The 12,017-nt window shown below is 33.7% G+C and overlaps 2 protein-coding genes across 4 annotated transcripts; one reads left to right on the top strand and one right to left on the bottom strand.

The window, feature by feature from the left end:
• The first annotated feature begins 2,153 nt into the window (after window positions 1–2,153).
• LOC145138491 (putative ubiquitin-like-specific protease 2B) lies at window positions 2,154–7,177 on the top strand. Of its 3 annotated transcripts, none has more exons than XM_079072580.1 (13): window positions 2,154–2,553; window positions 2,934–3,625; window positions 3,726–3,801; window positions 4,128–4,245; window positions 4,335–4,385; window positions 4,505–4,636; window positions 4,922–5,122; window positions 5,302–5,357; window positions 5,477–5,570; window positions 5,851–5,941; window positions 6,033–6,152; window positions 6,344–6,485; window positions 6,567–7,177. In XM_079072580.1, the coding sequence occupies exons 1-13, from the start codon at window positions 2,418–2,420 to the stop codon at window positions 6,983–6,985; spliced, it is 2,328 nt and encodes a 775-aa protein (XP_078928706.1). In that variant the 5' UTR covers window positions 2,154–2,417; the 3' UTR covers window positions 6,986–7,177. The 3 variants fall into 3 exon arrangements, with proteins under 3 accessions (XP_078928706.1, XP_078928707.1, XP_078928708.1); XM_079072581.1 differs by having other exon boundaries at window positions 6,582–7,177; XM_079072582.1 differs by having other exon boundaries at window positions 3,081–3,625.
• Window positions 7,178–9,079: 1,902 nt separating this feature from the next.
• LOC145138314 (argininosuccinate lyase, chloroplastic-like) lies at window positions 9,080–11,483 on the bottom strand. Its single transcript, XM_079072417.1, has 7 exons — window positions 11,071–11,483; window positions 10,660–10,923; window positions 10,374–10,490; window positions 10,144–10,292; window positions 9,767–10,058; window positions 9,509–9,673; window positions 9,080–9,410 (listed from the first exon to the last, which is right to left on the bottom strand). The coding sequence occupies exons 1-7, from the start codon at window positions 11,428–11,430 to the stop codon at window positions 9,159–9,161; spliced, it is 1,599 nt and encodes a 532-aa protein (XP_078928543.1). The 5' UTR covers window positions 11,431–11,483; the 3' UTR covers window positions 9,080–9,158.
• Window positions 11,484–12,017: the final 534 nt, after the last annotated feature.

The raw sequence follows: 12,017 nt of genomic DNA on the forward strand, positions 1-12,017 counted from the left end.
TCGTCAGTGCTTATGCCTCACGAATTTTCTTCACCAAAGTAGTAAGACATTTAACAGGAAAATCCTGTTACCTCACCAACTACATCATCAAGCTATTGTAGAACAATATTAGACAATCTTAACTCAAGTGCGGTATCAAGAACAATCTTTTGACAAAACAACATATAAGCTAACTGTTCCACAAGAACACTCTTTTGGCATGCTATTGACAAAAAAAGAAGAAAAATCTCCATAGGTTCGTAGCTTCTCCAGGGTACCAGGTATCGTGAATATTTCATCTTTACAAAACTCTATCAGGATCTCAGATCAAACACACTTATAATAGATACCTAGAACAAGTACATTTATCAAACGAAATTTTCAATGCATAATCACACACTATCGTTTTAGTATATTATATTCGGAATGTTTGAAAAATTATGAGGAATCGACCAAAAAGCCCTACATTGAGCAAAGTCTACCAAAAAAACACTTTTGACTAATGATAAAAGCTGAAAACAGAACTTTGAATCAACCAAATGTAAAAAAATAAAAAAAAACAATATAAAATACAATGACTAATTCCCTAATTAAATTAGCTATTTGACATACGAAACTAAAAATTTATGGTAAAATCCTTAATAATAAACAAATGAAGTAGCATTTCGAATTGCTTAATTAAATAATTGAATGGTACCTTAATCGTTTGATCTGAATAATCGATTAACCAAAGCCAACATAGAGGTGTCTGTGATTGCTAGAAGGCGATGTCTGGGAAAAACGCTAGGACATATCACAGAGAGGGCCTGCAAATACGGGAATGGGTGGCTCACGAATGGTTGCGACTGCGAAGATAAAGAGATATCATGCAAAGACTCCTGCAATTGCGTTGAGATGATTGCGACAAACTTAACAAACAACACTAATTAAACACCTAAACAATAAAATTTGGGTTTCGGGAGTCTGGAATTCGGACGATCTTAAAACCCTAAACTTTAGGTGCACTCCTTTCAGAACCGTAAAAACGAGAAGGAAATTAGTATAGGAAAGTTTTGAACAAAAACTATTAGCATTTAGTGGAATTGAATAAATTATAATAATACATTTAGTGGAATATAATGAATTGTACGACATAAAATCTATATTTCTAGTGGCATTTTATATAAATATGCCACTAATAAATATGATTATTAGTGACATAAAATATTAAATGTCATTAAATTCATTAATGTTTTAGTGGCATATACATAATGTGTCACTAAAAACATAATATAGTGGCACAAAAAATATATGCCATTAAAATCGTATGCCACTAAATATCATATTGTTTGTAGTGTTTGCCACACCCATACCAAATTATATAGGCAGGGTCTAGTTATGTTCGTCCATAACAACTGTTATGGACATTATCTTTAGGTAGTCCACTCTTAGACGAACACTACCTATAAAGATGGTTGACAACAAACAATCTATAAATGCATGGACTTGTAGTTTTTTAGGAAAACAAAACAATTAGTTGTAAAAACGTTATAAATTTTAAATAAACAATTAAAATATAAAACAAAATTATTTTACCACACATCTAATAACCACAAAACATAGTTAGAAACGATCCATAACATATGTTTTGATGTTCGTGTAACTATGAGGGTTCGTCCGCCGAAGATTGTGCAAGTACACAAGCAAGTTGGTAGTGCTTTCTTCGTGCTCAATGTCTGAGAAACTCATCTTCAAACAGTTATAATAGAGAATTGTGGATGATTCGAAATAAGTGAATAACTAAATGGAAGACCATTTTATTTTATATAGGGAAGAAATACCTAGTTTTTTGGAGTCCGGAATGTGTGTTTGAAATGTGAGTCCGTGAGTCCGGAATGTCAGTTTTACATGTACAGTATTGACTACCGTACTCCGGAATGTACAGTGTCAGATTTCAGAGTCGAACCTCCACCTACCACCAACTGTTTCAGAATGAATATTGTATCTCCAAAATGTCCTATTCTGAAGATAGTGATTATTTTTCCAGAAAAATATAAAAATTGATAATAAGATCGACAACAAAACTTAAAATAGAAAAATGAATATTGAAAAAAATTGTGGCAGAAGTTTTATAAGATTGACAACAAAACTTAAAATAGAAAAATGATCGTTCACCCTCCTTTGCGTTTAATATATGTAGCGCATTCGCATCTCGAGCAACACAAATCCACGCGCTTCTCTTTTCTTTTTTCTTGTGCTTTTAGAATTCGAATTCTGTTGTGGGAAATTGAATTCGATAAACCCCCCTGCAACCCATCAAAATCATAAGATTCCAACCATCCCTCAATACTCAATCATCCTGATTCTCTGATCAAAGCCCTAATTTTGATTGCTCATTCGTCACTAAGTTTCCTTCGAAAACCCTAGTAGATGAATGCGTGCATACAAACTCACGGAAAATGAAGACTGTCTGTAACAAAAATCTCGATGTGTTCGATTTTAAAGACGAGTCTCCTCGAGTTGCTCTTAGGATTACGAGCAAGCTAGATAAAATTAGAAGTGCTGCAATTGACAAGTATACATTTCTCGCAACCGGTAAGTTTTTGTTTCTGAAAATTATCTGTTACATTCCCTCGTGTTTTGTTTTCTGCATCTTCTTTTGGGATCTCCGATGCGTCTCATGCTGATTTATATCTAAAATCTCAATCTTTATTGCGAATACTAGAATCCGTGAAATGCTGTTGTAAGATGTGGAGCCAATCATTGATTTTGTTGATTTTCCTTTTTTTATTATGTGGGGTATTTTCTGCCTAAAGATCGTTGGTTAACATTCTTGATGCTGATGATTTTTATCCAGTTAATAACTGCATTATGATATATACAGAACAGGGAAGTTGAGGAGGGAAATATTACTTAGAAAAATATACCATGATTGTTTATGTCAGATTTCTTATGTTTGTTCTTATTCCTTGAAGCTGCTGCTGGAGAAAACATTTCAGCAGAAGAGCTTAAATATGTTCCATCTTTAGGGATTGATGCTATCAATGTTACTCACATGGCTACCACCCTTATAGACGATCCTTCTGCTGTAATGGTGACTGATTCAAATGATGCTTTTACAGTTGCTGAACAACCTCCTCCTCAATCAACTCCAGAACTCAAAATTGATTTATCTGAATCAGAGATCAATGTAGCCACCACATCAACTTCACCTAGCAACAACAAACTGAATTCAGTCATCCTAGATCTGTTGCCCAATCTACCTGAATTCGTATGTTCTGATGATCTATCTTCAAGGTCTGAATCTCATTTGAAGTGCTCACAGAAGCAGGATGAGGCAATTGAAATGGATCCAGATGAAAATGGAAGCTTGTGTGAGGGATCTTCATCCTCTTCTGATGTTGCAGAAGATGATGGTGTTGTTGCTGGAACATCTTCAAATCACTGCATAGCCAGGTGGGAAATGGACAGTGAAGATATAGGAGCAGTGGTGTTCTACCCTGATTACATGGTGTATCGTGACAGTTATTACACAGATTCTGTAATATCTTTTAATAGCAATTCGATCAAAATGGAAGCTTCAACCACAGATGGAGATGACAAAACCTTTAAATTCAAATGGGGAATTGAGGATATACTCCAGATTAGATCTTATTGGCATGAGCAGGTATATCAGTTATATTAGTGTTATATTTAATTGTTTTCCTGTCTTATCTATGTCAGTATGAGGCTTTGAATTACTGCAGCTTTTTCTGGATTATGTGCAGGTTGAAATGGCAATGGTAGTGATTTATGTACATACCAAGGACACAATACTTACTGAAAATGTTTATTGCAATTCAGGTTATTTTGAGAAACTTTAAATGCTGTTATTAGTTATTACCGTAGTCTAGAATCTAGTATATATTGTGTAAAGATTCATGGGCTATTGTTGCTGATTCATAAATATATTGTCTTGAATCCTTTTAGTTTAAATGAGACATTCATTTGTTAAGCATTTTTCAACCAATATACTGCACAAAAAGGGAAATAAGATTAATCTGATTGATGTTGCTCTAATAAATCCAATATTTAAAGTAAATATCATGAGTTATCTGCTTTCTTCCTGCTTAATTTGGGCAAATGAATTAGATTGATGCAACTAATTCTTTCTTTCCTTTATACTTCAGACACCAAGCTGAAATTTGCAGTAATTGGGTCTCAATGTCAATGGTATGAGAGACTTGAAGCAATAACAAGTTTGAATGTCATATACAAAGATTTATGGACAAACATGCTCGATTCAGAGTGAGTTTTTAACCTTTATTGAGCAATATGCTTGAGTCTTGTAAATTCTACTATGCTGTTTGTGGTATCAACATGGACAATTATTGCAGGGATGTTGTTCTTGGACATACCATAGAACCCAATTCCAAATATCTTCCCAAGTAAGTAAAAAATGTTTCTTTCATGTGTTAAAATCCCTTCAAAATGGTTGTTTTGCAAATTGAGATAATGTATTTTTGCTTCTAGTATTGTTTTTTCAATTGTTATTGGACTCTTGCAGCTTCAGTCAACCTTTTGAAGAAGTTGTGTATCCAAAAGGAGATGCTGATGCTGTTTCTATAAGCAAAAGAGACTTTGATTTACTACAACCAGACACATTTGTTAATGACACCATCATTGATTTTTATATCAAGTATGTTCATCTTCTCCTTTTGTCTCATAATCCTCTTAAGTAGAAAATAGGACTTACAAAGAGCCTGAATTTATACTGCAGTTAAATCTCCCATGGCAACAATAAATAGAGAAGGGGAATATGATAAGGAATCATAATATCTGAACAACAATTCTCACTTTCTATCCATGTGGGATGAGTTATTACTTATTACAAGATCTCTTTAGTGGTTTTAGTGAAGCCATTGGTTTTAGAGTGTTTTTACTTTTTCCACTTAATAATGATTAAAATTTTAAATGATGTCAGGTATTTGAAGAACAAAATCAAGCCTGAGGAGAAGCACAGGTTCCATTTCTTCAACAGTTTTTTCTTCCGGAAGCTTGCTGATCCAGATAATGATCCACTTGATGCTTCTAAAGGAATAGCTGCTTTTCAACGTGTAAAGAAATGGACAAGAAAAGTTAACCTTTTTGAGAAAGATTATGTTTTTATTCCTGTAAATTATAAGTAAGTCTTTGCTTTTACTCAAATTTTTAATCAATTACAGCATTCTACTTTTGATTTTTTTTTCTTGTTAAGACATTATACTTTGAAAAATCTTTTAAAGTACAATGCTATAATAAACAAATCAATGAAAGTACATTGCTTTTTCTTGTACTTAACCATTTACTAAATTATTTTTACAGCTATCACTGGAGTCTTCTTGTAATTTGTAATCTTGGAGAGGTTGCCACATACAAAGGTCAGTGTCACTCTTCCTGATATATATGTATGTATGTATGTATGTATGTATGTATTGGATCTATTCATGCATATAAGATTTAGGTTTTGGTTATTTTTAATGGTTATGATTTGGTTCAGATGAAGATGTAAACAAGTCAATGAGAGTGCCATGTGTTTTGCATATGGATTCTATTAGAGGAAGTCATACTGGTCTAAAAGGCCTTTTACAAAGGTATTTAATCTTTCTTTTCTGGGTTATTTAAATAATTAAGTTTAATAAAATAATAGTTACCTTACATTTGAAATTCTTTAGGTGGATAGAGGTGACATAGGGTTAAATGTAAAAAATAGCAATACACCTGTATTTATTTGTTTGTTATAGTTTCTTACCTCTGTTTCTTCCTATTATAGCTTTGTGCTTTTACTTTTTACTTTTTTTTTTCACTTTCATAATCTGAAATTGTCATGTAAATTCAAACAGTTAAACTTTATGTATGGATATGACAATGCAGTTACCTGAAGGAAGAGTGGAAAGAGAGGAAACAGGAGGCATCTGAAGACATATGCTCAAGATTTGATAATTTGAGATTCATTTCCTTAGAGGTAAGATGTGTATTTAGCCTTTTTTGTAATTCATTTAGGTTTTTCATGTATTTTTTAAGTTAAATTCTGATTTTGATTATGTTTTATGCAGTTACCACAGCAGCAAAATTCATTCGACTGTGGTTTATTTCTGCTGCACTATGTAGAACTCTTCTTAGAGGAAGCTCCCCTACATTTTAATCCATTTAAAATCACAAATAGCTTCAACTTTGTAAGTACTTTAAAAAATCCATCTAGTTATCCTTATAGCAATATCATCCGAATTCAAACCAAGTTTCAAAATAGTATAATCTAATAGCCCTAAAAAGGAAAAAAAAAAGTTGAATATAATTAGGTAGAAAGAATTGAAAGTCCATTGCCATTTCTTTCATGTATTATTTTGTAATTTATGATTGGTTTCAGCTAAATATGGATTGGTTTCCACCTGCTGATGCATCTTTGAAAAGAGTAGTTATCCAGAAGTTAATCTGTGATTTACTGGAGAACCCTCATCAAGAACAACAATGCCACGTCACCTGTTTGACAACAACAAATTTCCCAAAAGGTATCTTTTGACTTTTATAAATGTACCACTTGTTATTGGATCCTGCTTTCATTTCTTCTTATTAGGGTTATAACTGTATAGATTTTTTGGTGGAAGGAGGTGGGCATGGGTGTTCTGAAACGGAATCAGCAATCCAACAAGGGAATGGAATGATGATGGAAAATGATTCCGATGTTGTATCTTGGAATGATCCGGTGATAATTGAGCATAACAACACTTCCCAATCATCACTGGAAACATCAACTTCCGGTAATTGTCAAGATGAAGACTCGGACTTGGTTGAAATAGTCAATGGAATGGATTTAGAAGAAGTCGGAATCGGATTGAAGAAGAAAAGAGATGAATTACGAGATTGCACTCAGATTGATGACGACGACGACGACGATGATGATGATGATGATGATGATGATACATGTATAGATATGATGGTCCCTTTCCCTTATGACCGGAATCCAACCAAAAAGATGAGAATTACACAAGAAGAATCAAAAGGGGTATGAAAGAAAAAGCTAATATCTCTGATTTGTGAATACTAGTGGGTGATGCTGATGCAAAGTAGGTAGGTAAAATGTTTGTTTTAGAGTTTGTGTTGAAACTAATATTACTACCCTTTCTTTTGGAGGGAGGGTGTCTTTTTAGTAGTGATACTAATGGCTGATTGATTAATCCAAGCTAAAAGTCATTTCATTTCATACTATACTTTTGGCAATTGGGATGCATGCATTATTAGATTTGGGAGATCTTGATCAAGAAGCAATGCGCAAAAGTCATCCAACCGATTTGATGAAACTTTTCAGACTAAATTAAAGAATAAAACATACATAATTGGTAAATGAAAAAACTAATAGGGAGAAAAACTATCAAATATAGACTCTATTTCACTCTCCATATAATAATATTTTACATACACCTACAAAAGAACATAGGGAAAATGACCTTTGAGGGAAATTAAATATTGCGTTTGTTCTCATTTAGTCATTTTTCTTTTTTTTGTACTCAATATACCATCGAATTTGTTGTTTGTGTTCACCATAACCCTTTTGACCGGCTTTTGACCGACTATCACCTTTGATAGCCGGTCAAAGGGTTATGGTGAACACAAACAACAAGTTCGATGATATATTGAGTACAAAAAAAAGGAAAGGGACAAAATGAGAACAAACTCAACAGTTGGTTACCCTCCTGAGTCATTTCCCCTTTACTCATTTATAGAAAATCCTATGTCATCTCCTGCTTATATTAATGACTTTATGAGATTCATTTTTGCTTATCTTCAAAACATAACCCACGAAAGAACATTATTTATACATATACAACTTTGCAATGCACTTGAATATTTATTAGGAGAATCTTAACTAATCAGACGCATTTCATGACTACATTTACATTTCCAATCAAATGATTTATCGTATCATGGATTATGGACAAGTCTACAAACGAGTAGAATCACAAGTGCTATGATTTTTGAGTTTACTTGGCTTTAAGATCGAATTCATGGGAGAAGATACAACATCAATATGTACAAGATCATGTAGCTTTTGCAGACACATCACCATAATATACCTTGAGGTAAACGTTTGTGCTGATAAATATACCTCTCATAAACAGTCATATCATTTTGCAGAGAGGTGTTGACAGCTAACCACAGTAAGTATAGCATAGACCATGCTTTAACGAAGATACCCCTCCGAAACGCTCTTTATGTACGTTATGGCCAAAAAAGGTTGCAGTCTTTGATACTTTTGCAACTTTAATTTCATTTAACTTTTTGGTGAAACTGGCTCAGGAGGGTAACCAACTATTGAGTTTGTTCTTATTTGGTCTCTTTCCTTTTTTTGTATTCAATATACCATCGAACTTGTTGTTTGTGTTCACCATAACCCTTTGACCGACTATCATAGGTGATAGCCGGTCAAAAGTCGATCAAAAGGGTTATGGTGAACACAAACAACAAGTTCGATGATATATTGAGTACAAAAAAAAAGAAAGGGACCAAATGAAAACAAACGCAATAGTTAGTTACCCTCCAGAGTCATTTTCCCAAGAACATAACACAAACAATTTTGTTGTTAAATAAAAATATTGATCATGAATGATAAAAACAATCCAAGAGGAAGGAAAAAAAGCTGACCAATTGACTTTATTTAATGTTTTTCTTGTTTAAGTTGTCTTTGTTTCCATACTACCGAACTCTTGAAGTTGCTATAATCACTTCAAAAGCTGCCATCCAAATGCTACCTTTTTAGCCCATATTCATGTGTGTTTGTTATTCTAGCTTTTCTTGAGCATTTTTACTGAATTGACATAAGCTTCTTTACTTTTAGGCATTTTTAAATGTTTTTGTAGTTTGTATCTATAGTCTAAACAAAAAGTGTTTTTTTTTTTTTTTAAACTGGCTATTGATATGTAATATGCTATTCTTTTTCTCCACATTCTTCTTATTTTTACAGTAACAAGTCATAGTTGTATTGGTAACTAAAGTAAGTAATTGTATTTAATAATAGTTTTTGGTGAATTAGTTTCACCCAATTGGACTTATGTTGTAGAGAGCACTAATTTTTATTTGTTAATCATGCCATTCAATATGATTCCTCTTATTAAAAGTCACTTTGATTATCACAAACTCAATACACAGACAATTAACTACTACATAAATAAATTAACCGGATTCAGTCACAGATTAAGATTGAGGCTTGAAACCCAGAAATCTAGTTGAGCAGCTACACATTCAGAGCCAGTAGAACCATATGAGCTAAATTTCTTGATTGAATTTTCTACCCCAAGATAATCATAAACCCCTTCATCAAATATCTTATTAATTCCACGTAATTCATCAAGACTCAGCTCCCGAAGCTGACAGTTTTTGTAAACACACAATGCCACCGCCCTTCCAACTATGTCATGTGATGTTCGGAAAGGTATCCCCTGCAAATAAAAAAATGTTAATATCACTTAATTCTCAGTAAAAAAAAAAATATGCACTAATAGGGTTTACGTTATATACAAAATATAAATCGACTTGCCTTGTGAACAAGATAATCTGCAAGTGTAGTGGCATCAAGATGACCAGCTGGTAAAGACTTTTGTATTCTTTCATGGTTGTATGTGATGTTATGCGCAAACTCTGCTGATACTTCTAGCATTCCTATGATTGTTTTCACACTGTCGAATACAGGTTCCTTGTCTTCCTGTATTGCAAATAACCAAACAAAAAACTGATGCAAAACAAAAGCAAAGGAGCTTGAAAGAACGCATAGTATAGTAATAGACTAATTATACACCTGTAGATCACGGTTGTAAGCAAGTGGAAGTCCCTTGCATAATACTTGAAGTGTGACCAAGTTTCCAAAAACCCTAGCAGACTTTCCACGAACAAGTTCCATCGGGTCCGGGTTTTTCTTCTGAGGCATTATACTGCTACCCGTTGAAACCGAATCACTTGGGGTGATGAACCCAAATTCCTCTGATGCCCACAATACCCATTCTTCACCTAGTCGAGAAAGATGCATTGCTGTAATTGCATTTGCAGAAAGAAGTTCCAAAACAAAATCACGATCCGAAACTGCATCCATGCTGTTTTTAGCGAAACACGTCAGATAACAGATAACAAATAACAGAAGATAAAATGACATGACGAGGGAAGTTTATTCTATAATACCTGTTTCTCATAGGGGCAGTAAAACCAAGAGCATCTGAAGTCATGAATCGATCTATAGGAAGGCCAGTGCCAGCTAATGCACATGCACCTAAAGGGCAGAAATTCAACCTAACTCTGCAATCTACCAAACGCCCAGCATCACGTTCAAGCTACAAAACAAACAATTTTATCAATTAAAATGTTACACAATTGTTGGATTAAAAGTGGGTAATGCGTATTTAAAATAAAACCTGTTCAACATATGCTAGAAGATGATGTTGGAGTAGAACTGGTTGTGCCCTTTGCAAATGTGTATAACCAGGAACAATAACTCCAGTGTTTTTCTTAGCCAAGCTCACCAAAGCAACCTTAGGATTAAAAAAAATGATTAATAATTGGTGAATAGTTGTATTTATATTAATCAATTTACTATAAAATATATCAAAAGGTAGAATAGCGTGATGAGAAATAAAGAGATGCACAAACAAAAACAAGAATGACTTATGGCAGAAGCAAAAATCAGGGGAAGTAAAAAACCTGAAGATGTTTAATATGTGAAATAATTGTATCAATAGCATCACGACACCAGAGGCGAAAATCAGTTGAAACTTGATCATTTCGACTTCTAGCTGTGTGAAGCTTCTTAGCAGGTTCTCCAATCAAATCAGTAAGTGCTGCTTCAATGTTCATGTGTACATCTTCTCTGTCAGTCCTCCATACAAACTCCCCTATTTCAATTTGTTTCTCTATCTGATCCAGACCTTCAAGAATACTGTCCTTATCGCTGAAACTGATCAATCCCTGTTGAAACAATTAATATAAAAATTAAGGATTCCAAAATCCAAATTTCAGAATTTATGAGTTACAGACAAGCTGAAAACAAGCTCCGGAGTAGAAGTAGAAGATGAGATTTTGATTGACATCAAAATTGAAGTAGATGCATGATACCTGTTTGGCAAGCATGGAAGCATGAGCACGACTACCCATAATGTCGTGTTTGTAAAGAGCCTTATCGAACGAAATCGATTCGGTGAACCTCTCTACAGCATCCGTCACTCCCTCCTCGAACCTCCCTCCCCATAGCTTTGCTTCCTTCGCCGGAGCCGTCATGTTCGGCTGTTGTGACGCGCAGCAGGATACAGCCGCCGGCGGATGACTATTGCTTTGGGAAGTTAATGGGCACCGGAAGGAAAAAGAGAAGATTTGATTACGATGATGATTCGTTGATGATAAATTAGGGTTTTGAGTAGAAAGTATAGTGGAGGGTGATGAAGGTGATTGTGAAGATGCGAACAGCATTGATTCCATGCTGCGGTGAGAAGGGGAAATTATCAGGTGCGTGTCAAGGAAAAGAAGGAGCAGTGGAACTCTACTAGCGTTATCGGGGTTTGACCTTTGACTTGACGGGGAAAAATGACTTTTTTATATTTTTATTTATATTTTCTATTCTTTTTAACGAGCGAAGGTTCGTAGCTTAAAAATAATTGTGTAATCTAACTTTATAAATCATCACTAGCTTATAACCCGTGAACACCAAAAATTTAAAAATAATTTTAATTAAGTTTTAACTTAAATATTGAACAATGATAATAAAAAATTTAATAATTAATCAATATATGTTTTGTCAGTAATTTCATAATGATATAATGATTAGTTGAAATTACGAAACCACAATGGTTTGAATATCCAATCGGCAATTTATATATGTCGATATGTTAGAAAATTATTATTTTATAGAATACAATATAAATTTAAATAAAACCGAAACATAAATCCGTATAATTAATAAAATTGTACAAAGAGGTTTAAAAGGAGAAAAAGAGGTTTAAAAGGAGAAAAGGCATTTATTCACCGAAGCCTACCTTGTTATTCGGCTTATTCACCGATTAAAAAAT

This window comes from Lactuca virosa, chromosome 9, assembly GCF_052849685.1.
Source record: "Lactuca virosa cultivar CGN04683 chromosome 9, Lactuca_virosa_CGN04683_v6, whole genome shotgun sequence".
NCBI lineage: Eukaryota > Viridiplantae > Streptophyta > Magnoliopsida > Asterales > Asteraceae > Lactuca > Lactuca virosa.